At 43.5% G+C, this 25,915-nt stretch overlaps 1 protein-coding gene across 7 annotated transcripts; it reads left to right on the plus strand.

Annotated features, from left to right (window-relative positions):
• Positions 1–73: 73 nt before the first annotated feature.
• Positions 74–24,790, plus strand: MRM1 (mitochondrial rRNA methyltransferase 1). Of its 7 annotated transcripts, XR_012897065.1 has the most exons (10): positions 77–263; positions 4,454–5,336; positions 7,497–7,590; positions 11,381–11,479; positions 13,257–13,377; positions 18,325–18,444; positions 18,552–18,814; positions 23,389–23,513; positions 23,739–23,795; positions 24,772–24,790. XR_012897065.1 is itself a non-coding variant. In XM_075904760.1 (7 exons), exons 1-7 carry the CDS (start codon positions 92–94, stop codon positions 18,590–18,592), a joined length of 1,530 nt encoding a protein of 509 aa, XP_075760875.1. In that variant the 5' UTR covers positions 77–91; the 3' UTR covers positions 18,593–19,326. The 7 variants fall into 7 exon arrangements, 5 of the variants coding, with proteins under 5 accessions (XP_075760875.1, XP_075760876.1, XP_075760877.1 ...); XR_012897066.1 differs by lacking the exons at positions 23,389–23,513; positions 23,739–23,795; positions 24,772–24,790 and having other exon boundaries at positions 74–263; positions 13,257–13,382; positions 18,552–19,326; XM_075904760.1 differs by lacking the exons at positions 23,389–23,513; positions 23,739–23,795; positions 24,772–24,790 and having other exon boundaries at positions 18,552–19,326.
• The last annotated feature ends 1,125 nt before the right edge of the window (positions 24,791–25,915 follow it).

The raw sequence follows: 25,915 nt of genomic DNA on the forward strand, positions 1-25,915 counted from the left end.
GAAAAATAGAGGGAAGTAATCCCCGCACCCGCCCTCCTGATCTGCAGCCCCCTGGGCGGGTGCCCTCTTCCCAGCTGCCCTTAGACCTGCTATGGCCTCTGCCACATCCCTACCCCCACCGCCCCCGCAGCGCACTCACTCAGCAACAGACCACTCCGACCAGCAGGTGGCGCCGCAGGGCCGGGCAGGGCGCCCCGCTGGCCTCTCCTCTCTACGGCGGGCGCGGGGCGGGGCCTGGCGCGCGGACCCGGAAGTGGGGTGGGGTGAGGTAAGGCGTGGGGGGGGGGGGGCGCCCAGCCGGGGCGGGTTTGCTGAAGCCTCAGCGTCCCCTCCCCCCCCTCGCTCCGACAACGGGTCGCCGCGGGGGTCTCGGTGACCCCTTCGCCCAGCCCGAAGCGGCCCCGCGGGGCAGGCCCGGCGGGCGGGGTCTAGAGCTCCCCGCCCGCGCGCCACGGGCGGGAAACGGCGCGCGCGGGGCTCCGTGTGGCGTGGGGTGCGCGCGCGCGCGTGTGGGGTGTGTGCGCGTGCGTGTGTGTGTGTGTGTGGGGAGGGGGTGCGCGCGTGCGTGTGTGTGGGGGGGGGTGTGTGTGGGGAGGGGGTGCGCGCGTGCGCGTGTGTGTGTGTTGGGGGGGGGTTCCCGTGTGTGGGGTGTACACGTGTTTGTCCTTGCGGGGATGTGGGGGGGGGTGCGCACGTGGGTGGGGGTGTGTACGTGTGGAGGTGGACACGGAGGGGGGGGTGTAGGGCGTACACGTGTGTGTGTTGGGAGTGTGGGGCGGGCCCGCGGCTTTCCCAGCCCTGCCAAGGCACGTTTCCCGGGGGGGGGGGGGGGGCTGCACACACAGAGCAGCCTTCTGCTTCCCAGAGAATATTCGCCTGTCTCAGCAGCTTAGGGGTGGGGGCTCCTGTTCGGTTTCTCCATGACAAGCCCCATTTCTGCAGCACTTACGGGGCCCCCCTCACCACAGTGTCTGGGCATCTGCGTGTTCCCGTCCATGCCTTATCGCGGTGCCCTGGTGACATAGTGTAGTAAAATATAGTAAAGACTCTGTGTGCTTCTTCCCCCTTCCATTACTTAAGCTTGAAACAGCACATATCATTTAGCTAATTGCGCATGTTTTAGAAGCTGTAGTAAAAAGGGGAACTAGCTGTTTAGACCCATTTCTCAAGGACTGGATTACACGTATTACTTGAGTTAGGGAAATTTGCTAATTGCTATTGCTTAAGTAAGCTATACTGGTGGTTGTTACTGAATGGAATAGAGTTGAAATATGCTAACCAATAACGCGGCAACACGAAGCTAAGGTAACAAATCAAGACGTGCCAAGTTAGATAAGAAAGTTAAAGAAAGTATAAAAAGGATGCTTAGCCAACGCTCAGGGTCGGCTCTGCTTTGAACATTGAGTTCCTTAGCCGTACCTTGGTTGCAACCAATAAACTTGAGTTGGACCCAGCCTGAAAGTGTGACTCTCTTCTTGGGGTAAATCAGACTAGCCTCTAAGGGGACGAAACCAGCAATTTATGCAACAATAGGGAAGCATTATCCTGTCCATAGGCGGAGAAAATATGACCGGGTGGCATAACATCCATGGGAGAGCTGGGAGTTGAATAGCGATCTTGGAGTACCAGTCCTGTGTCTGAGCTCTAGACACTAGGGCTGTGCCTAGACTGGCCAGTTTTTCTGGAAAATCAGCCGCTTTTCAGGAAAAACTAGCCAGCTGTCTACACTGGCCGCTTGAATTTCTGCAAAAGCACTGACTTCCTACTGTAAGAAATCAGTGCTTCTTACGGAAATATTATTCTGCTCCTGTTCAGGCAAAAGTCCCTCTTGCACAAAGCTTTTGCGCAAAAGGGCTAGTGTAGACAGCTCAGATTTGTTTTGCGCAAAAAAACCCCGATCATGAAAATGGCGATCGGGGCTTTTTTGCGGAAAAGCACGTCTAGATTGGCACGGACGCTTTTCCGCAAAAAGTGCTTTTGTGGAAAAGCATCCATGCCAATCTAGATGCTCTGTTCCGAAAATGCTTTTCATTTAAAACGGAAAACTTTTCAGTTAAAAGCATTTCCGGAAAATCATGCCAATCTAGATGCAGCCTAAGGCTGTGTCTACACTGGCGCGATCTTGCGCAAAAGCGGCTGCCCTTACGCAAAAACTTTCTGCCTGTCTACACTGGCCACGTGTTCTTGCGCAAGTAAACTGATGTGCTAATGTATAAAATCAGGGCTTCTTGAGCCAGAACTCTGACGCTCCCGCTCAGGAAGAAGCCCTTTTGTGCAAGAGCTCTTCCAGAAGAGGCCAGCGTAGACAGGTAACATGAATTTCTTGCACAAGAAAGCCCTATGGTTAAAATGGCCATCAGAGCTTTCTTGTGGAAGAGAGCATCTACCCTGGCATGGATGCTCTTGTGCAAAAGCACATCTCTTGCACAAAAGCACATGCCAGGGTAGACACTCTCTTGTGGAAGAGTTTTTGCACAAGAACTCTTCTGCAAAAGAGTTATTGCGCAAGAAGCTGCCAGTGTAGACATAGCCTTCGTATCCTGTCCCCCTACTTCTCTCACCCACAGGCTGTTTCCATCTTGTAATGCTACAGAATAGCAGACTCATACCTTGATCCTCTGGTTTGCAACAAAAGCAAGCCCTGAAGATGACTGAGGATTCACAGCAAGGATCTATGCAGACTTGGTGCAGCTGGGTGCTCAGCCATGATTATTGTTATTATTTCTGTAGCAATATATTAGACTCATGAAATTGTGTCCACGAGGGGCTTGGGGATGGTCCAGTGGTTAGGATATAAGCCTCAAACTTGGGAAACTATGTTTCTTTTTGTAATACTTCAAACTTCCTGGTTGACATTGGGTTGATTGCTTAGCTCCTCTTTGCCTCTATTCCCTGTCTTGAAAATTGGAATAATAATAGCTAGCTGTTATCAAGTGCTTGAGATCAGTATATGTCAAAGCACATTACAAAGGAAAAACAATGGAGAGTCCTGTGGTAACTTAGAGATTAACAGATTTATTAGGGCATAAGGTTTCATTGGTAAAACCCACTTCATCAAATGAATTGGAGTCTGATTCTAAAGGAAGTCATAATTCCCACATTTTACAGATGGAGAAAATGAGGCATGGAAGGGGGAAGTGACTAAGTCAGGGTCACCTAATAGGTCAGTGGAAGAAAGAAAGATTTGCCTAATACATGGGGGTGTTGTGACAATAAATACATTACAGTTTGTAAGGTGCTCAGTATGTCAGTGGGGGCCATTAAGCACCTCCACTTCAACTCATCTGATGAAATGGTCTTCCCCACGAAAGCTCATGATACTATATATTTTTGTCTAAAAGGTTTTTAAAGTTACAAACTAACGTGGCTACTCCCCTGAGACTAAAAGACAATATTCAGTATGAGTAAAGTTCTGCTAGTTGAGTTTAGCTCTATAAATATATATACTTAACACAAAAATATGTATATTCTGTATATTTTTCATGGCTGTCATCAATATATTATATAGATAGGTAATACTATGACAACTTTATTACAAATTTATGAAATACTTTCTTATATGACATGGCACAACCCATGGCTTCTTAAAGAGTTTAGGCTATTGACACAAATGCTTGCATTAAATAGCTGTGTATTTAAAAGAAAATCAGACCGGGAACATCCTGGTGGCTCTTAATACATTTAAAAGGAAGAGCCGCAGTGGGGCACAACCCACTTCTTTAAATTGGCATAGTATCTATTTGAATGGTGCTAAACCAGTTTCCATCAGCTCAGAATCTGGCTCTGAGTATTTTGACTATATGTTGAGAGTCAAGCTGGATGCTTTTTGTGGCATACATACGGCTGTCAGTGAAAAATTCTGCAGTTTGAATTAGGAATGTTTGAGTGTAAACGACTAACTGTTTAACCCATAAACTGATGCTTATCGGTTACTGGTGTCGGTTGCACTCAGCGAAGCTACCTCCCTGGGAGCCGTGCGGGCAAGAACTGCCCATTCTGCTCCCAGCAAGGAGGCTAGGAGCTGGGCCGGCAGGGGCTAGTTGCCCCGTTCCCGGGTAGGCTTCACAGTGGGCTCTGCAGTATAAGCTAAGCTTTTTATTACATTGACTGCAGCACAGGTAATTCTGTAACCACAGAGATTTTCAGCGGTTACATAGTTACCCCATTACACTATATATCAAATCACTAGTTTGAATGTAGCTAATTCTGTTTGTGATGCATAAGTCAGAATGGAATCCAGCTCATTCTCTCAGGAGCATAATAAGTTAATATTAAAAACTTTCAAGAAAGAGCAGTTATGACTTGGAACACAGGCAAGACATAGAAATGTGGAAATTAAGTGTAAAGTTTTCAAATAATCCTTTTTCTGATTATGAGAATGTTTTAAAATTGTAAATATTAGTGGAATGTTAACCCATATTGCACAACTGTCTCTTTATCTCCCTTTTCAAAGGACAGTTGTTTCGAGCGAAGAGACTGAGTGGAAGAATGGCCTTTGTGATGGACATGGTGCAGATCTTTAAGTTCAGCATGTTGAAAGCTGCAAGACTTTCATTTGCTTTTAGTTGCAACAATCATTTTCAGGCAGCCAAACATTTTTCAACTCAGGAGAAGGAACCACCACAATCTGCATCACCTCCTGGGTTTGAGGATGAAGGAAATTCACACCACCATGACAGTCACCAGCTTCAAATATCTGGAGTTGAGGATGCAGCACGAATGATCCCTAAATCAAATCCTCCCCCCAGGAGCTATATAGGCCTTGCCCCACAGAAGAATTTGCAGTGGAAGTGGAAGTCTAGCATGAGAAACACTGGGCAGGCTGCATCTTCCAGTGAGGAGTTTAGGAACCTGAGAGAGGATGACTTTTCAAAAGAGCGGAAAAGACCTGCCCCAAAGCCTATGTCCTTTGAAAGGACCAAAGGTTCAGAGATCTTGTTTGGCATTGCACCCTGCTCCCTGGCTTTCTCGCAGTCAAAGAGGAACTTTTTCAGGTTATTCCTCAAGTCGGGCAGCAGCTCCGCACGGCCTGTGATGGAAGAGTTTGCCCAACGAGCTAAGGCTCGCGGGGTCCCCGTGCACCGGGTCAGAAGGCAGGTGTTGGATACCCTTTGCAAAGGCCAAGTCCACCAGGGGGTTTGCTTAGAGGCCACTCCTCTCCATCCTAGGAGCTTGGAAGAAGCTGAAGTTTCCCAGGTTGGAGTTGCTACTGTTTTGGGCACACAGCTGATTTGGCTGGTGCTGGAGAAGATACAAGATCCTATGAATCTGGGTGCAGTGGTGCGTTCTGCACACTACTTAGGAGTTGACAGGGTGGTGACCAGCCTAAAGGACAGGTACATTCTATACTATGCATCTGTGGTGGGGGCCTTTTCACATTACTGCTGGCTTCCAGTGGATATTACTGTCTTGTGTATTTGTATAGCTCCTTTTATCCCAAATGACCCCCAAAGTGCACTGTAAACAGATATAGAAACTATTCTGGCAGCTGAAGCTCTGTCTATGGGAGGAAATAGGTCTAGCAGATAAAGAAATGGCCTGGAATGGTCCGGCTTCTATTTTCATCTCTGCTCCCTGGGCCAGCTGAGTGACCTTAGGCAACCTTAGTTGAGTTTGTGCCTCAGTTTCCCCCATCAGTAAAGTGGAGTAATAATGCTGACCCATGAAAAGCAATTAGAGCTTGGTATTATTATTGTTACTTTTCCCCATCTTTGATCTCTGATATTCAATTATGGGTCCTCCAATAATCAGAAAAGCTTCCCCCTCTTACCTACCAAGAATCCTCCTGTTCCTTCAGGCCCTTTACTAAATTCCCCTCCTTTCCACAGGGCCTTCCTATGATGTTCCTCTCACCAGTGCAGTCCCATGTTTTGTTTTAGTTTCTGTTAGATTGTAAACTCTTTGGGTCGGGAGGGATTGTGAGCTTTTATTTGTCTAGTGCCTTGGGAATTGACGGTGCTATGTAAATAATGGCAGCATTAAGATATCTGCTTTGCCTGTTGCTTTGGGACAGATCAGCTGATTTTGTTTCTGCAACTCTGCTCCTTCAGGATGGAAGGTGGGGAAGGTTTCATCTGCTAGCTCTTCTTGGATCTCTGGCCTCATTTTAATGGTGAGGGAACCTGATTATTTTGTACTAGAAGTATTATTGTAGTACCCAGAAGTCTCAATCAGGGAACTAGGGTGCCATTGTGCTAGGCACTGGACATGCACATAATATAATCTCTGCCCAAAGGAAAGTAGAATCTAAGTATAAGGTGAGAAACAACAGGTGGAGATAGACAGGCAGGGAGCACAAGGAAATAGCAAGAGGATTATGAGCTGGATGATGAGCAATGGTCCCAGAAACTCCTAACTATTGCATTGTAGGCATCATGGCAGAGATGGTTTTAAGAGGAGATTTTTAAGGAGGATAATGTAGAAGCCTTGTGAGGCTAGTGATGGTGGGAAGGAAACTAAGGCTAGCTCACTTCTTCCTGCCTTCTCTCTTTTGAATGGCATCTGCCGAGGGAGGCAAATTGGGGATTAGTCTTGCTGATGTGTGTGGTGGGAGGACAGGGTGCTAGGGCTGTAAATGGTTAACTGGTGGGGGCTCACCACAAGCAGAGGTGCTCCAGCTGGTCGAAGTAACCCCTGTCTATAGTGGGCCTGGCCTCGATTGCTCTGGTGGCTGCATCAGGTGGGGAGCGCTTCAGCCCAGTAGGGCTGAAGCGACCCCCCATTCTCCCTTTTAACTGGTTAACCAATTAAATGGGATTTTACATCCCTAATGGTCACCAGTGCAGTGAGTACATATAAAGCAGGCCACAGGTATTTATACTTGGTTTGATGAGAAATTTTGTTAACCTTTAAGTTAGTTTTTGTGTTAATAGTGCTTAAAAGTATACCTCCAACTTCCTCTAGGGATGTTAAATATCAGTTAATTGAATAGTCGAGTAATCTCATGAATTTTTATTGATTAGTCAACTGTTCTATAGTTCCTAGGGGCCAGGCCAGCAGCCAGTGCATTTCAGTCTCACTCCTGAGGAGCCTTCTGCTTCTGCTTCTCCTTCTTCCTGTTGCCCTGCACTGCTGCCTCTGATAAAGAGGCAGAAGTGTGGGATGGCATCAGCTCCTCTCTGGGAGGGGGCTGAGCAAATACACTTTAAATACAGAGCCTGTCGCAAGCCAGAACAGAACTGGGCTGCTGGCCAGCCTGTTAAAATGTACTGGCAAGGGGGAGGGAGGGAAATGCGTGTAGTCTACAGCATTAACCTATAAGTTTTTGCTTATCGGTTAATTGACTACACTATTACATCCCTAACCTCCTCCTTATATTCTTGTCAGAGCTGCCCATTCCCTATAAGAAAGAGTATCTACGTAGCAAGTGGAATCATTTGCAAACTGATTTAAAGTGAGTCATGAAGGCAGTAGGATGAAGTAGCACAAACAGTTTTCCAGGTTTTTTGTTTTGCTTTGTTTTAACTTACGACTTTTCTTGGCTTCTCCACTCACAGTTGCCCCCTTACTCCTATGGTGAGCAAAGCAAGTGCTGGAGCCATGGAGGTTTTGGAAATATACGGCACTGATGATCTGCAGAGATTTCTGAAGGTAGACGAATCCAGCTTTCTTTCTTCCTTGCTTTCATTCCTTCTTTCCTTCCTTCCTTTCGTTCCTGCCTGCCGCCTTTTACTACTACAGTTTCCAAGAACTTTCCGGCCCTCTTCCCAGCTAGATCATGTGGCCTGTCAGTAAGGGAAATCACCTTTTTACAACATTTGGTACACAGTTGAAAGCCGTTACATACCTATTCTCGATCACAGAGCGGGAGGTTTTCAAAGGCACAAATGACATATAGGTAACTAGCTCCCATTCACTTACTATCTATAGCTATATCTATAATTAAAGGCATTTGCCTCTGTGGTACCTGGTTTGATGCTTTTGAATTAATCACCTTGTAACCTTTTTGTATGAATATCTCTTAAACAGTGAAGGGAATTATCAATAAAGAAAAAAAAAACCAAACTGCTGATTTTAGGCCACCATATCACATATTAACTGACCAGTAACAGAACTGCCACTTACTCTGTCTTCTGCAGTCAGAGTCTGGGTAAGACACTTTATTGGTTTGTATTGTGATGGTGCCGATGATCCCAGTCATGGCTCAAGGCCCCTTTTGTACTAGGTGCTGTACAAATATATAAAATGAAGATGGTTCATGCCCCCGTGGATTTACAATCTAATCAGGTAAAAATCCTAAACTGTTTTTAGATTAGCAGTGATAGTCTTGGGTCCAAAGCATCTCTGGGAGAACTGTTCACTGGATGCAGACAATGATTTAAGCCAAAATACACTGCAGCGTCTGCTTTCTAGGAGAGCTAAAAATCAGTAAATACGTCACATAACTGCATTGTGAGGCCAAATGAGTAGCTCTCTCTGTGTATCAATTTGTGTAGATCTGAATGCTTCATATAGAAACAATTTTATAAACTGGCCGATAGGAACTGCCTGGGCCATGCTTGTGGGCACTTGCAGCATGCAGAGACCATCCCAAAGGATGCACCACTCAGAAACACACATGCTGGTCCTAGCAGCCAGCTGCTTTGAGCAGCATGTGAGAGCGCAGCAGGCAGGGAGCCTACCTGAGGGTTGCGCTGGGCTGCTGGCCAGGAGCTGTCTGTGGTTAGTGCCTCGTGGCCAGAGCCTGCACATTGAATCCTACTCGCTATTGCACCCCCAACTCCCTGCCTCAGTCACAGTCCATATCATCTGCTCCCCCTCCTGTATCCCTACTCCAGGTCACAATCCCCTCCCATTCCAGGTCACAGTTCAAGCCTTCTGTACCCCTTCCTACACCCCTGCCCCTGGTCACAGCTCCCTCCCAGATCCTGTACCCCTTCCTACATCCCTTCCCCAGGTCAGAATTCTCTCCAGCACCCAAATGCCTTCTGAGACCTTGCACCCCCGCCTGCATCCCAGTCCCTTGCCCAGGTAACAACCCATGTTCCCTCTAATTCTTCTCACCCTTGAGCGGAATGAATTTTATGTGCACCAACGTGGAGGGGTTGTGCAACCTGGAGGGGATGTAGTGCACCTTCATGCTGGTGTACATTACAAAATTCATGTGGCAGGAGTGGGGCCAAAGGTTTCTGAGTGTGAGAGGGGGATCAGGCCTGGAGCAGAGATTAATTGACTACACTATTACATCCCTAACCTCCTCCTTATGTTGGGGTGCGGGAGTGTGAGGACTCTGGCTCAGAGTGCAGGTTCTAGGGTGGGGCTGGGATTGAGGAGCTCAGGACTGGGACAGAGAGTTTGGGTGTGAGAGTTCTGACTGGGGGTGCAGGCTCTGGGGTGAGGCTGGGGATGAGGGTTTTGGAGTGCAGGAGGGGGCTTCCAGACTTGGGGAGGGGCTCATAGCAGGGGATGGGGTGCAGGAGGGGGTACAGGCTCTGGGCTGTATCTGGGCTTTGGGGTGGGGACAGGAATGAAGGCTTTGGGGTGCACCAGGGTGCTCAAATGCTGGGGAGGAGGGCTCAAGGTGGGGCAGAGAGTTGGTGCTTGGGCTTACCTGGGAGGTGCCATGCTGGGGCCAGTGGGGGGCTCCTTCCTCCAGTCATGGCAGCTCCATGCTGGGGCCGGCAGGGAGAGTCTTCTTTCCTCCAGCTGCAGCAGCTTTGGGGTTTGGGGAGAGCTATTTATCCTCATTACTGCCCAGAACCCCTGTGCAGAGCTTAATAAGAAGCTGCGTGGTTGTGCAGCTTAGGGGGAATTTAAGTCACAACTCCCTCCTTCATCCAAACTCCCTCTCAGACCTCAGTTCTCTACCCAGAACTCCCTCCTGTATCCAACTTCTGTCCCTGACCCATGCCCCCTCCATTAATATTATAGAAAAATGTGGTTGTTGACCACTTACCAAATTATTGCCTACTCCTGAGCTAGAGGCTGCTTCTCAAAAGATGGCCACAGGAGGGCAGCATTGTGCAGCAGTTAAAATGTGGAGGAAAGGAGAAAGTGGGTGGGTTGAAATGCTGCCAATGTATTCACTGCATTGAAGGGGCAGTTATAAAAGGAATCTGGAGATTTGAGCTCCATAATAAAGCCTCTGATGAATGACTCAGGGTATGTCTACACTTGCAGTCTAATTCGAACTAAAGCTGCAAATGTAGGCATTCGGAATTGCAAATCAAGCCTGGGATTAAATATCCCGCGCTTGATTTGCATGTTCCCGTCCGATTGCCATTTTTTTTTTAAGCTTACAAGCTCGAACTAACTGCCTGCGTCTACATGCAGCAGGGAAACGGGCATTCGAAATAAAGCCTTATTCCAAACTACCTGTTAAACCTCATTTCAGGAGGAATAACAGGTAGTTCGGAATAAGTCTTTATTTCGAGCGCCCTTTTCCCTGCTCTGTGTAGACGCGGGCAGTTAGTTCAGGCTTGTAAGTTTAAAAAATGGCGACCAGCCGGGAACATGCAAATCAAGCATGGGAAATTTAAATCCCGGGCTTGATTTGCAATTCCGAATGCCTACATTTGCAGCCTTAGTTTGAATTAGGCTGCAAGTGTAGACATACCCTCAAAGAAGAAGGGTTTGAGAAGACTTTTTAAATAAACCAACAAAATATATCCTTGCATTTGTGAGAGTATATGATCAGTTTTGGAGGTGTGTTTGGAGGCCAGTGGCTAGGGTTGCCAGATGGTTGAAACAAAAATACTGAACACTCTCCCCACTTCCCCTCCAAAAAAAAAAAAACCCCACCGGGAAAAAATTCTGTTGAAGGGAGAAAAAAAGGTGGGGAGACCAAAGTTGTTGAGGGGGAAAAAAAAGGACTCCCAGGACTTAAGCCCCCCCCCCCCAAAAAAAAAATTAAAATTAAACAGCATGTCCCCTTTAAGAATGAGTGTAGGGATAGGAATAGAGGAGCGGTTGAGCACTAAGACCATTTTGTGCCGGCAGCCTTGGGGAACCAGGTAAGCATGGGGGCTGGGATTGGGGGGCTGGGAGTGTTGGGGGCTAGGGAGGGTTCGGGGTGGGGGGAGACCGGGCACTGAGTGATTGTAGGGTTGCCAGGTGCCTGGCATTTTTGCCTCGTGGCCGGGGAAAAATTCAGAAAATATTGGACATCTTAGGTGTCCAGTATTCTCTGAATTTTTTTACCGGACTGGAGCCGAAAATACCAGGCTGTTGGCAACCTTACCAGAGGCTTGCATGGAATTCATATCACAGCAAAGCCTGTGGTGATTATAATTATTTGCTATGTAGTTGTAGTCATATTGGTCCCAAGATATTAGAGAGACCTAGGCGAGTAAAGTGAGATCTTTCATTGGTTCAACTTTGGTTGGTGCAGATCTTAGGCAGTCAGTATTTTTCTCCCTCCATATCCTCTTTTGACCATCAGGGAGCTACCGAGATGTCTAGCCCCTTCCTTTCCAGTGCAAAGCTGGGAACCATCTCCAGCTCCACCGTACATCTATGGCAGCCAGAGCTCTGGATGATGGTGAGATAAAAAGCACATAAAAGATACTGACATTTAATTGAAACAGCTGGAAGAATCACTTTCTTACCATAAAGCTCAGTTTATTAACATTTTGGGCCATTTCTGCAGTCCATTTAATTGGACCCAGAGTGGTCAGCCTAACCTTGGCATCACAGGAGTGTAAATTTGATGTAGTGTAATGTAAAAAGTGCAGATTTTACAGGAAATTAGGCTGTCGAGAAGCAATAACTTGACTCTTGTTAAAGTTGATTTTCTAGTTATAGGGCCACTGACCAAATTAAGGCACTTGTACTGAGATTTTATCAAATAAAATGGGATTACTAGTTTTCTAAGAGGCCACTGAACAAGGTAGGCAGAATTGACCCACTAGCTTGATGAGGGATCTGGGAGAGCTCAGAGTTTTTGAAAATTAAGTTGCATATTTAAGGGCATGATTTTAAGCACCCAAGTTTTGAAAATTTTGGTCTGGGCTTCTTAAGACGGGTCTACACTCAAAAGTTTGCAGGCATAGCTGCATTGGTTACAGGTATGATTTTTAATGATAGAACAATGCTGGCAAAAATCCTAGCAGAGATGCAGCTGCAGTGGCAAAAATATCCTTTTTCCAGCATAGTTTATTTTGCTCACCGAACTGGAATAAATTATGCCAGCAAAAGCACTTTTTTGCTGGTATAAGCTATGTGACAGATATTTGTAACCATGTGCAGTGTCTTTGGGGCCACTGTATTAAATTTCTGTATGACTGTGTTCTACTCCAGTGGGGAGGGTTACCACTGCTCCGCCAGGAACCAGAAACAGTGAAGGGCGATGAAGGTGAATTATTTAGGTTGCGAACACCTTGGGAGATTTGCATGTACTGGTTCAAACTGGTTTCCCCAGGAATCAACAGACAAAAAAAAGGTTTTTGGTATTAAAAGGCTGGGTCTGAAGTAACTCAGGGCCTTCTTTCTGACCCAGCAAATGGCAAAGGAGGACCTGTTGGAAAGACTGGCTTACTAAGGCCTCACAAGACTGATGGTAACTTCTGATATGTGTGTGTTTACATCTGTTTATTTTTTTTCTCTGTACATTTTTCTACTTTTAGAAAAAAATGTGTGTGTTTGGAAAGAGTTCTGTAGAAACTTGTGACAGTTGGGAATACATTGTTCATAGCCCGCAGAAAGAAAGCAGTGTGCAGCAGGCTGACCTGCTAGGGGATATCACAATAAGGAGCTGTGCAAATTTAAAAATCCCCAATCAGAGGCAAGTGGGAGAAGGGTCCCTACCCAGAGAAGTGATGAGAACTGATTGGGAATTCCTAGACTGGCCCATGGGATTACAGGCAATGTTCTCTCTATTCCTTTCCATCCGTGTGCAGATTTTTTCCATCCATATTCAGAGTAAATTTTGTTATGTTCATCAAGGCATGGGCAAATGTACACTACCAATAGAAATGAAAACTTAGCTGTGAGTCCTCTGCTAATCATCTGGGCAGCACTGGTCCCTCTCCTGGGCAATCATACAAGTGCACAGCTTACAGAGAACACTGGCTACAGGTGCAGTCACCCTGAATCTGTGGCAAACTATCTCTACCGTAGCAGGATTTTGATGGTGTAGCTATATTGGCATAATTTTTAATTCAAAACTAGACCTAGATGTATTAAAAAATGAATAAACCAAAATAAGCAAAATAGGCTAGCTGAGTGTTTGTGCTGAAAATCTAAAAGATTGTGTTTGGTCTTGTAGGTTTAAAGAACATGGAATCATATTTTACTTTTTTGATCCTTTTCTTTCTAAGACTAAAACTGAAGAAGGCTGGGAAGTCATAGGAACAGTCGGTAAATCAGAGGTCAAGGAAATGGTCCCAGTCATCAACTGCTTAGAATTTCATTGGAATAAACCCACAGTTTTGGTCATAGGTATGGTACGTTGTAAAACTCTAATTTGGGGGGAAGGTGCATGATGTGGAGATGTTACCTCTAATGCTGATGTAGCAGTGTTGTCTTCGTCACACTAACTCTAACTAACACTTAACGAAGTGCCAAGTAATGTAAAACAGCCACTCTGTTCTAGAAAGTCATATCGGAGGTGCCTATAAAGTGACTGTGCTAAGTTTCTTAGGTGAACATTTACTTGCCCTTTGCAAGTGTATTATGTCTAGTGATGCGATAGATGGGAGAGCAGTGGGTATCTCTTTCTTTTCCCTTCAGCTTAAAGAGCCAGCTTGAAAATCTTTCCTTTCATAAAAGCCCCCTGCAAATTTAATGCTGTTTTTTTTAGAGACTGGTAACCCAACTCTCTCTTTAGTCATAGAATAGGTATCACAGGACAAATGACAGCATCATTTCTTCACATTGTCCTGATTAGAGTTTAACCAGTTAATCAATTAAGTGGGATACTGTCTCTCCTCTCCCCTCTCCATGCGGGGATGCTGCTGCTGGCACCCTGTGCGGGGGGAAGAGGGGTAGCAGCAGGAGCCAGCTGCCGCCCCTCCCCACCTGTACGTGGGACTTCTGGCTGCTGGAACTGGCAGGGAGCCCATAAAGGAAGGCTGGCACAGGAGCTGGCTGCCCAGTGAGAAGGGGAGGAAGCTGGTTTCTGCCCCTGACCCCCCTACACGTGGGGTGGCTGATTTCTGCCCCGACCTTCCCGGGAGCTGTTCCCAGGTACTGGTTAACCGGTTATCTTATGGTGATGCTTATGGGGTACTGGTTACCTGTTTACATCCCTAGTCCTGATGTAAGCTGACTGCTTGTGGGAGTGAGCAGGGAGTTCAATGTGTACATGTATGCATACATGACTTGAAATTTGTAAGTGCTTAAACAGGTGCATTTCTGTGTTCATGGGTACAGTAAGTCTCCCTGCTATTAAGGGTTGGCCTCTCATGAGATTGCCAAGAAAAATGGGTGGCTTTGATAATGTGGACAGCTGTGCCAGCAGAAATAAGATCTAGCATCTCATTTCACACAGGTAGCTACTAGGGATGGTAAATCCAGTTTAATTAGTTAACCGGTTAAACGTTAGGTTTAACCATTTAACTGATTAAATGGGCACGGGCAATACATTTAAATGTAAGTACAATATTTATTTTCACATTGATTTATAATCATATGGTAAAAATGAGAACATAAGCATTTTTTCAGTAATGGTGTGCTGTGATACTTGTGCATTTTTATGTCTGATTTTGTCAGCAAGTCTTTTTTAAGAAAGGTGAATCTTGGGGTATGGAAGAAAAATCAGACTCCTGAAAAGGTTAGGAGTCATGGGGATACGGTATTAACTTTTCGTCACTTCCAACCTTTTTCTCATTTGGAGTGACTCTGCCATATGCCCTTTCTGCCCCAAAACTTCTCTTAAACCATAGGTCAATAACCTTTGGTCCATCAGGGCAATCCACTGGTAGGCCATGAGACATTTTGTCTACAGTGGCCATCCGCAAGCACAGCTCCTTGCAGCTCCCATTGGCTGAGAATGGATGAACTGCAGCCTCTTGAAACTGCAGGGGGGCCATACCTGCAGATGATCAATGTAAACAAGATGCCTTGTGGCCTGCCATAGGATTATCCTGATGGGCTGCATGCTGAAGGTTGCCAACCCTTGTCTTAAGCAGACAAAGGAGACCATTGCAAAGAATTTATCAAGAGGTGTTTTTATGGAGAAATCTCTGAGTTTATATGGTTTGAATGGTAGAAAAGCAAGTGGGCGTTACAGCTGAAATGAGAAACATTGCCGGGTTCATCACGAATGCATATTTGGAAGCCCTTTTTGCTGCTCTGTGTCAGCAAGTAATGAAGGTGGTTTGAACCATTGCACTGAAAGGTAATGTCATGCTGACAATCAGCCATTGAGGGGGCTGTAATCCTGCCCGACTCTACCATTTACTTGGCTCTGAAGACATTTCTTTAATTAAAATGTTTATTGAACTCCAGGAAATACTGACAAGACGACACAGCAAATCTGGCATCTCTACAAGATGTGTGGCACTATATTACAAAGGGAATAGAAAGGCTGGCAATGCAGATGATGGACCACAAAGAAATACATACCAGAAACGATGACAACAGCAAGAGAAAGGAAGAGAAAGTGACAGCAGTGTCATTACCTTGAATTATGAGAGATTCTCCAGGAAAAAGTCCAAATATTCTTTTGTCAGGGGAGTCTGGAGGCTGATTGGTAGATGCATGAGAAGAGTTCCCAAACCTTACAACAGTAATGACTTCAACTCTCTGCTGAGCACTAATTCTTCCCTGAAAAGAAATAGAATGTTATGGAGTTGTGTGATGCTGAGGTTGTTTGAAGAAATGTCCTGGATCTAAATATGTAGTGTACCTGTGGCAGCAAACAGAGAAGAGCAGCAATAAATTAGTGTGGAAGCAAGCTTCCCACAGAGTGTCTTATAAGAAAAGTGTTACAGACTTGGATTTGCCTTCCCAGCCTTCTAGTCAGCTATGTTCTTGCTCGCTTGCCAAAGAGAATGATCTGAACAATACTTCTTAATGTTGTCTGTGTGCAAAGCCAGTGCCTAAGGCAACAGAATTGACTGCCCTGGAGACTGATGGTCTCCGCATGGGCTGGGACAGGATTAGCTTCCTTTCCTGTTTTGCCAGCTCGGCATATCTTTTCAATCCTTGGCCAGGGTGCTAAATCTGGGAACTAAAGGTGCCTACTCTGATTTTGTTTATTTGGACACCTGTCCACTTAGATCAGTCACATTCATTTTTTCATAAGCTGAATTTGAACGGTCATCATTCTACATTACAATAATTAACGATAACATAAATTCTAAATGGGATTTTCAACATCAAGTTTTATGGCTTAACCCAAGTTCTGACAATCAGGTGTTAGGAAATATCTTGCACTGATCTCTGAAGCATCTCTGCTGGTCACTAAATGGACCATGGTCTGATCCAGCCTGACAATTCCTAACTTAGGAAAGGCTCTGCATTCCATTATCAACACCCTGAGTCATCAGGCCACACCCTGATCAATATTACAGTCAGAAGTGGGGACAAAAATAATTATTGTGTTTCAGCTGCATTCTTGAGACACAAAACTACGAGATTAAAGTCAAAGGGCTGAAGTGGTAAATGTTTTGTGCAGCAATATAAACTAGCATCTTGTATTATTTTATCTGATTCCACAACATTCCCTCCCACATGTCATGCTCTGTCTGCAAGTCTTTTTTGCCCTGAATTTATGGATTCTAATTATCTTAAGTGACTAAAGCCATAAAAAGCTTTGTAAAAGCTGGAAGCAAAATTGCTGCTTTTATGGGGAATCGTAAGACCCTTATCAGTGAGAGAAAGGGAGTGTTCCAAGAAACATTACACCTCTGACAATAGCTGCTGTCTCAAGCCGAAGAAACACACAAGAATATGAGCGTGAAAGGCCGATGGGACAAATTTTGTTTGAAGTTATAAAACTTTTCTTTATCAAATCAAGAAAAAGTAGAAGGAAAGGTGAAATCCTGACTTTTCCAGCCATCTTGTGACAGAGAGGGTTGAGATGCTAGCCTGGGAGTCCCAGGTTTGGTTCCCTGCTCCATTTCAGGTTGCCTGGGTGACCTTGGGCAAGTCACTTAGCTGCTCCACGTGTCAGTTTCCTGTCCATTCTGTGGCGATAATAGCACTGCCCCTTCTCACATTAAAGACTGAGGTGCTCAGATAGTATAGTACTGGTGGCAGTTTAAGTACCTTGGAAAGACTGGAGAGATTGGAAAGACAGCATGAGCAGATGGAGGCTTGCAGACATTTTATAGAGGCAATTCCAACATGTAGAACAGCAGCCGGGTTCTAGAGTAATAAGTTTAAAATACAGTGGAGATGACCCTTTACAATTGCTTTTGTGGCAAGGCTAAGAAAGGAGAATGGGTTCCTTTCTGTTTCAAGAATCTATTCTGTTGGCTGCAAATAGTGTTATTCTGTATTTGTCTAAATTGTGCGAGGTGCCCCAGCGGAGTCCAAAAAGTAATGAACACCTTTTGGTAGTGGAGCTGATCTGGAGTCGGAGGTGGGTGGGATGGTTCTGGTGTTAGTCAGGGCCTTCTATAGTCCCTTGTCTGAAAGTGGAATTGTTTTAAGCAGCTCCCTTTCTATTTTCCTTTGTGACAGTGAGAGCCAAACTACTACTAATGACCTGACATAGATTTCTACTCTGCTTCACTAGTGTATCAGGTCAAACATATTAGGGTTGTTGGATGGTTTAGCAACTAATCGATTGAAGCCTCTGGTTAAACTCTCTGTGCTCATGAGTTGCACCCAGCTGGTAGTACCGTCTATTGGAAAGGTTGAAAAAGTCAATATCAATAGAGACATAGGAGTTGAAGGACCAGATCAGACCATCGGTCCATCAACTCCTATATTAAGCTTCCAGCAGTGGCCACTATGAAGCTTCCTCTTCTAATGAACCAGGTCAACTGTACATTGGGAATGGGGAAGAATTTCCTCTGGCCCATAAAAGGGTGCTATGAGGTTTTGTAACAGAAGTGTTGCAAAAGCACAAGGCATTAGCACTGGCTCAGAAACTCCTTAGACTTCTACAAACAAATCCAGAATGGTTGAAATGGTCCAGTAAAGAAAACTAGATACTTTGCTGTGATTTGTTATCTCGGATTACAATTTAACAGCTGGGTTCTGCAAACCTTTATTCATGCGCTCTTGATCATGTGTATTGTCCTGTCAAAGTCAATGGGACAATTCGTGTGAATCAATCAGCATTTGTCAGGAAGGTGTTCTGGTTTTACTTTAGAAAGACATTTGTTGACAGTTTTATTCAGAAATTGGTGGCAGAGTTGTGAAAACAGAGTTGTGTGAAGTTGGCGACACAAATCCATGAACATATCCTTACAATATCTTTTTTTTTTGCAGGGAATGAAGGGTATGGGCTCTCTTCAGAGACACGAAATTTGTGCCACAGGATGCTAATTATCCCTCCTGGAAGAACATTGCAACCTGGGATTGAATCATTAAACGTCTCTGTAGCTACTGGTAAAAATAATGTCATCACTCAAAGTGATGGCAATTCCTGTTTCTTTAAAACTAAAATTTTTAGGGCGAGTTTCTATTAATGACATATTTTTGTTTTTGTTTTTCAGGGATTCTTTTGCATTCTATATGCAGCCAAAAAATAAAGTAACACAATGTGATTTTACTGTGCATTATGTAGATCTTTTGAAATCCAACTCTCCTGAGCAGGGAAAACAGTTCAGTGTGGTGTGGTTTCACTGAAAATCAGTAGCGGCAGACACCCTGACATCCAGAGTCTTCGTACATCTGTGAGCTCCTGAGAAGCTAAGGAGAAAGTAAACACTCCATTTTCTGCGGTGGAACATTCAACTAAAACTTTAGAAGATTCCAGGTACCATTCCAGGTCATATACTATGTCCTACTCTCTAAGTTGTCACTGAACATTGTCCCATCTGTCCACTGGACGTGCCTCCTTCATCAAGCTGCTAACAACTCCAAGAACCTGTTGAGTACACGAACTTCAAGAGAAAACATTAAAGAAAATGTGACAGAGAAAACGCTAGATTTTAAAAACAGGGAGCCACGTCTCTAAAAGTTTACTGATGCAAAACATCCATTAAAATTAATAGACTTTTTTTGCACTAATGCTCCTTTACGGTGCTCATTCCCAGTGAAATCTTTGCTGGAATAAGGACTGTAGAATCAGGCCCATTCAGTATTTTCTTCATAGTGTGAAGGTGCTTCCCATTGTACATTGCTGTTTGAACATCTAAAAACATGTTGCATTGAATCTGACTGTAAAATAAATCTTTGAACTTAATCATGTGACAGGTGTGACCTATAATGAAACTCAGTTGAGGAAAAAAATTCCATTGAAATAAAACTGTTTATAGATTTGTCGTAGATTTGTATTAAATTGTTTCTTTTGTTCTCTCTCATATGTAAACCCGGGTGAGGAACAAGGCTATGGATTCATTAGCGTGTTCTCTCATTCATATTGTGAATATTCCTCTTTCATTATGGTTCTGATCCTGTAAGATGCTCAGTACTAAAGCATCCTCAACTCCCATTGAAGTCACTGGAAATTCAAGATATTCAGCCTTAAGGGGGAATATGATAGAGGTCTATAAAATCATGACTGGTGTGGAAAAAGTGAATAAGGAAAAGTTATTTACTTATTCCCACAATATAAGAACTAGGAGTCACAAACTGAAATTAATAGGCAGCAGATTTAAAACAAACAAAAGGAAGTTTTTCTTCACTCAGTGTACAATTAACCTGTGGAACTCCTTGCCAGAGGATGTGGTGAAGGCTAGGACTTTAACAGGGTTCAAAAAAGAGCTAGATAGATTCATGGAGGTTAGGTCCATCAATGACTATTATCCAGGATGGGTAGGAATGGTGTCCCTAGTCTCTGTTTGTAAATAGGTGACATGAGAGGGATCACGTGAGGATTACCTGTTGTGTTTCCTCCCTCTGGGACTTCTGGTATTGGCCGCTGTCAGCAGACAGGATACTGGGCTAGATGGAGCATTGGTCTGACCTAGTATGGCCGTTATTATTTTGTCTCGTATTTAGGGGGAGGATTGTGGTAGAGGTTTCATTTACAAATATTTCTAGCTTAGAAACTATACTTTTTTAATTATTGAAAACCAAATGCATGTTAGCACTTGCAACTTGACTATTTTATTTAGTTACTGTGTCCCTTTGCATGGGATCTCACTCTCTAACCCTTGATTTACAGTGCCCTTTAGGGATAATTTAAAATAATTTACCTTACTCATCCCACCTTCCCAATGAGCAGCTAAATCACTCAGGGTACGTCTACACTAGCCCCCTAGTTCGATCTAGGGAGGCTAATGAGGGTGACCGAAATTGCTAATGAAGTGCGGGATTTAAATATCCTGCGCTTCATTAGCATGTCCCGGGCGGTCGCCATTTTAGAAATTGACTAGCCCGAAGTAACTGCCCGCATCTACACTCGGCAGTGGAATGGGATTCCAAATTAAAGCCCTAAATCGAATTAGCTGTTTTTCCTCCTGGAATGAGGTTTATCAGCTAATTCGATTTAAGGGCTTTAATTCGGAATCCCATTTCACTGCCGCGTGTAGATGCGGGCAGTTACTTCAGGCTAGTCAATTTCTAAAATGGCGACCGACCTGGAACATGCTAATGAAGCGCGGGATATTTAAATCCCGTGCTTCATTAGCAATTTCGGTCACCATCATTAGCCTCCCTAGATCGAACTAGGGGGCTAGTGTAGACGTACCCTCACAGAGACTAATTAAACTTTCCTTTCAGCTAAATGAAGTGTGTAAATTCTGTCTATGAATCTGAAAAGTTTTTCAGATGCTTCAGATGGTTGATTTCAGAGTCTTTGGAAAAGCTGTCTATTCTGTCACCTGGATTTGCCTCGGCTTATTTAGTAGGAAAGAATGTGATGTCCTAATACGTTTTCATATAGGTGAATTCCTTCCTGGGATGCTGAAGGTTCTCTTATATGCTCTGGGTCTGCTACATTTGAATTTTGGTAGCACCTAAGGGCCACAATCAGGTCAGGGATCATGGTGCTAGTACATAATAAATAAGACACTCTACAAAGAACTTTCAGACTATATCAGCGAGAGGCAACCTAAGCTAGTGAGTGGGCTGCATGAGTGGCTCTCCTCCATCTCAGTGGCCCACAAGATTGTCGTAACCCAAGAGGCTCTCCCAGGATAGGGTAGTGTTGCTAACTGTGCTGGTGTACCTAGAACTTGCAGGGTGTGCCAGCAGAACCATAGCAGCACTTTGATTGATTGCAGAGGGAGCACCCAGCTCTCACAATGTTATGTGGAATCAGCACATACCTCACTTCACATGCTTTTGCTTTTACGTGCCTGTCACTTTAGTAACAACCAGTAGGGGAAAAAAACCCAAAACCATACACAGATGCAAACCAGTATATCTGGCAACCCTGCTATCTCATGGACCACACATAGAATCCCAATGGGCTGCATGTGGCCTCAGGCCACAGGTTACCCATTACTGGTCTAAACAATGCTGTCTTCCCAATTGTTTCTGTTAGGGGATTATTTTTCAGGGTAATTCTTTCTTTCCTTTGTTTCTGCTTTCTCTCTTCACCGCAGCCCATCTTTGGCGCAATTATGGGGATGGCTCCTGCATTCCTTTGCTTACCCAAAACTACCACTGAAATCAATGGGAATTTCAGATGTACAAGGAATACAGGCTTGCTCCCATGGTGTGGCGCTCAACTGGTGTAAATCAGTGTAGCTCCATTGAAATAGGTGGAGCTACCTGATTTACAGCAATTGAGGTTCTGGCTGAGCGTCTTTTTCACATTGCCAAGAGAGTTTTCATTGTTTATTTCACTCTCAGCCATTTCACCCTCTTGTTCGTGCTAGGTTTCTGTGGAAATCTGTTGCTGTGAAATATTTCCTTTAGGGTAGGTGCTTAGGAACTGAAATACACAGCATCATCATAATCCTGCTGCTTGTTACTTTTCCTTCAGGATTTCTTTTTGCATTATCTGAGGTGCGTGCCTCTGGCTCACTGTTTTTACTAATATTTCTCTTCCGTTACCCTTGGCCCCGTATAGTCGCTTCAAAACTTTGATGTAGCGCACGGTTTCTCACAAAGGGAATGGAACTTGCAGCCTTGCACAGGCAAAGTTCATTGGCATTTGCCTTGTTTCTAAAACTAACCTGCCAAATGTTTTCAGGAACTGAATTGTCTTGTGGCTGCTTTGCACCCATTATTTTTCCTTTAATGCAGGCAAAGCCTGCCTTGTGCAGTTCGTAGCAAGATCCCCCTGACTGGCCTTTGTTATAAGTTGTTGCTCTTGGCATTTCTTAAAGCATGGTTTCAAATTGTTTTGCCAAACACAGAATGTGTGTACCTTTTTACATTAATAAAACAGAGGACTTGGGAATGATGCACTGGTATAACCTAAGGTATAAATTTAAACCAATAGATTTAAATTGAGTCAAACCTCTGTGTAGACACACTCATTTTGGTAGGGGAGTAGCTTAAATTGAGTGAGGAAGTACTTTAAACCAAAGTAAGTCGAAACTAAAATAAGAGTATCCACATGTATTTGCAATGGTTTAACTATATACAAGGCTGCAAGCTCCGGTATCTTGGTTTAATAACCAATTACATTAAATCCTTTTCAACTTTCCCATTAGACAAAGTCAGAGGAAAAAGTTGGCACAGAGGTTAAGGAATTGGTCTGAGACTTGAGAGAGGACTCTATCACGGTCTCTTCCACAGATTTTCTGTGTGACATTGGGCATGCCACTTAATGTTTCTGTGCTTCTGTTCCCCTTCTGTAAAATGGGGATAGTAACATTCCATTATCCCATCTGTCTATTTAGAGTGTTAGCTCTTCAGGACTGGACTTTTTTTTTCTATTTGTTCATATAGTGCCTAGCAAACACTTTGTATTATGGCCTTTTGGTGGTAACTGCAATACACATGAATAAGAGGTTGTGTTCATCTGGATTTTGTGTTGAATTCTTAACATTTTACCTTTAGTTGTTCTGATTTTCAAAGGTGTTCAGCACTTGTGTTTCCTGTTATAAACTAGGGGAGAGGCGTGCGCTCAGCATCCCTGCAACAGACTGCTTATGCTTAATTATATTATCCCCTCCAGCCCTTAATTGAGAATATAAAACACTGCTAGGCAAACAATTATTATTTTGTGAAACACAACTCTTTGGAACTCATGCTTTTTATAGTCATCAAATGTAAAGGTGAGAGCTTTCTATTAGGTGACATTGAATAAGTGATTGCTGGAGAGTAGTCATGCTTTTTTGGTAGATATGTAACATTTTAGGTTTTTTGTGCAGAATGAGTCAGTTTTAATTTAGTAATAAAAAAGGCTAGGGATACAGAAAGGCACGTATGAATTGTTTCTCTATATTTCAGATTATTATTGAGGAAAACCCTTGTTCTGTCCATTAGGTGGTGCCCACTATGCATTCTTGCATTTGTGGAGGAAAGAAAGATTCTAGAGACATAGAAGCAAACAAAAATCCATCCTTGTTAACACTAGGAGAGAAGAATAAAGCCATTTCTTTGACCTATAGGTAGGTATATATATATATATATTTTTTTTTTTTCTGACTGTTTACTGACTGATTTCTTAATGTAATTAGTTGGTAAAGGGAGGCACATTTTTAAGTTTGATTCGAGCCTATATGTATGCTGAGAACTAACTTGTAATTTGAAGTGCGAGCATAGTGATGCAAAGTTACACGTTAACAAAGAGGAGGCTGTAAATAACGTAAAAATATTTTGTCCATTTCCTGAAGGTTCCAGAAGTACTTTGCATACATTCTACCTACAGCAACTCTGATACGCAATTATAGGTGAGTGGAGACTGATGGGAACTTTTGGAACATTACATCATTGTATTATCCTTCGTGTTATTGTTTATTGCCACCCAGCTCTTGTATGTTGTGAAGTTGTGATGCTGACTTCTGATATCACAACGTGTGGCAGTGTAAATGGGGGTGTCCCACTATTGTAGAAAGAAGAAATGCATTTGGAAGTGAGAATATAGGGAGGTCAAAATGTGAGAATTTAGAGCCTAATCTTGCTCTTGTCTTTAGAAGTCATTCATGCCTACTCACAAGCGTAAGCCTAAAAGAAGTTGAATTTAAGTGTGTGAAGAGCTTAAAAGTGGAGAAAGCCTATTAGGTCTTCCTGGACAGTGTGTATTGGTCTCTATTGTATGTAGAGTTGCAAGTGCTTTGTTCAATCTTGTTTTTAAATGTGCCAACCAGTGAGGTTTCCACCATTTGTCTTAGTAGATTATTCCATAAATATAATAGATCTCACTATTAGTTTGCAAGTGCATATCAAAATAAGAAACGGCAGTTGTTTGAATTGCATTTTCCCAAAAGGATGACAAGACAGCTTGCCTTCTTCCCTGTTTTTTCTCATCCTTGTGGTCTTATACGTTCTTTTTGTATTCTGCTTTGGCATGAGAGGATCAAAGGAGAGGAGCTGACCATGATGTAGTATATGTTTCATGGTGACAACAATGCTTTTTAATTTTTTAAATTAATCTGTGTGGATTAACACACTACAAAATCTCTGTGGAAATGTATTCAGTGTGCTAGTGACCATATTAGATGTAATGTAGACATAAGGTATGGGTGTGTATTGACACACATGTATGTATGGTGTGTACACATATACACGGGCATGATTCAAATTGTCAATTCCACAGCTGCACTGAGTACTTAGAAATGCCTCTCTGTTCCTGTATTTATATGTACTGTATTAAAGGAATTGTTAATGTGTTAACACCCAGTCAGGACTGCATTCTCTGTTCTCTAGGGTTCTTCCTATCCAAATCCCCACAGAGGGAGGGTTACATGATGCCTCTCACCCTTGTTTCACTGTGCTGAGATGCATATCCTTTCACTGCAGCAGTTGACCAAGTGGCTGGGATAGTCGTGGTAATTTGCCATCATAATTTCTCCCCATATTTTGACCTCTATCTTGCAAGATACTGAAGGCTTCCTATGAAACACTGAGCACCCTTAAATCCCCTTGAAATCAACAGGAACCAAAGGGTCTTTGCCCCCCTCCCCCGGCAGGATCATGCCCTTTGAGACAGAGCTCTATGCTATCTAATTTACCCCCTGATTTAATAAATGTGATTCATTAATTGGATCATTGCCTTCTTCTCCAGTTAATTTCCTGGGTATTTTTAAATGTTAAAATGTAGTTTTTATAGTCTTTCATTATTTTTAGCCTTAAGCTTGAATATAATTGTCCCTGTAATGTAACTGTAAAAAAACTCCCACCTTCATATCATAAAGAAAGTTATTAATTGTCATTTTGGTGTACATCTACAAGATCAAAACATGTTGGCTGATTACTTCTGTTTGTACATACCATGTCTTTGATACTTCGATATGAATAATGTGTATGTGTAATTTGAAAGTCATTTTTTTCCTCCCTGCTGCTTGTCATGGATTATTTTCAGGAACATATTTACCAAATTGATTTTAAAATTTAGTAATTGCCCTTTTATAATGATTTTTCAGTAGTCAAAAGTGTCTAAACACACTGGCAAAATAGTTTCCTTATTAGTTCAATAGATACTTCATGTACATTGTGTCTTTTCCCGGACAATGCTGAGCACATCTGTTTCATACCCAACTTTTACTGTCCAAGTGAGGAATTATTTAAAGGGACTCTGTTAATTTAGTTTAAGCTCCAAATTTAGGTTTTGTGCCTTAAAACAAAAACAAACAACGCTCCCTCCAAACTAAAAACCTCTTTCTAAAATTAAGTATTTGTCTCAATGAGATGTGTATGTATACAAGGATTGGAAGCTCCTTGGGGCAGAAACTGCCTTCTTGTTCTATGTTTGTACTGTGTGTAACACCGTGAGGCATGACTGGGGTTTCTAGGATTTTCCACAAGACACACAATGTTAATAAAGTATAATCCTTGTGGTGTGCCACAGATG

Source organism: Pelodiscus sinensis, chromosome 21, assembly GCF_049634645.1.
Source record: "Pelodiscus sinensis isolate JC-2024 chromosome 21, ASM4963464v1, whole genome shotgun sequence".
Lineage (NCBI taxonomy): Eukaryota > Metazoa > Chordata > Testudines > Trionychidae > Pelodiscus > Pelodiscus sinensis.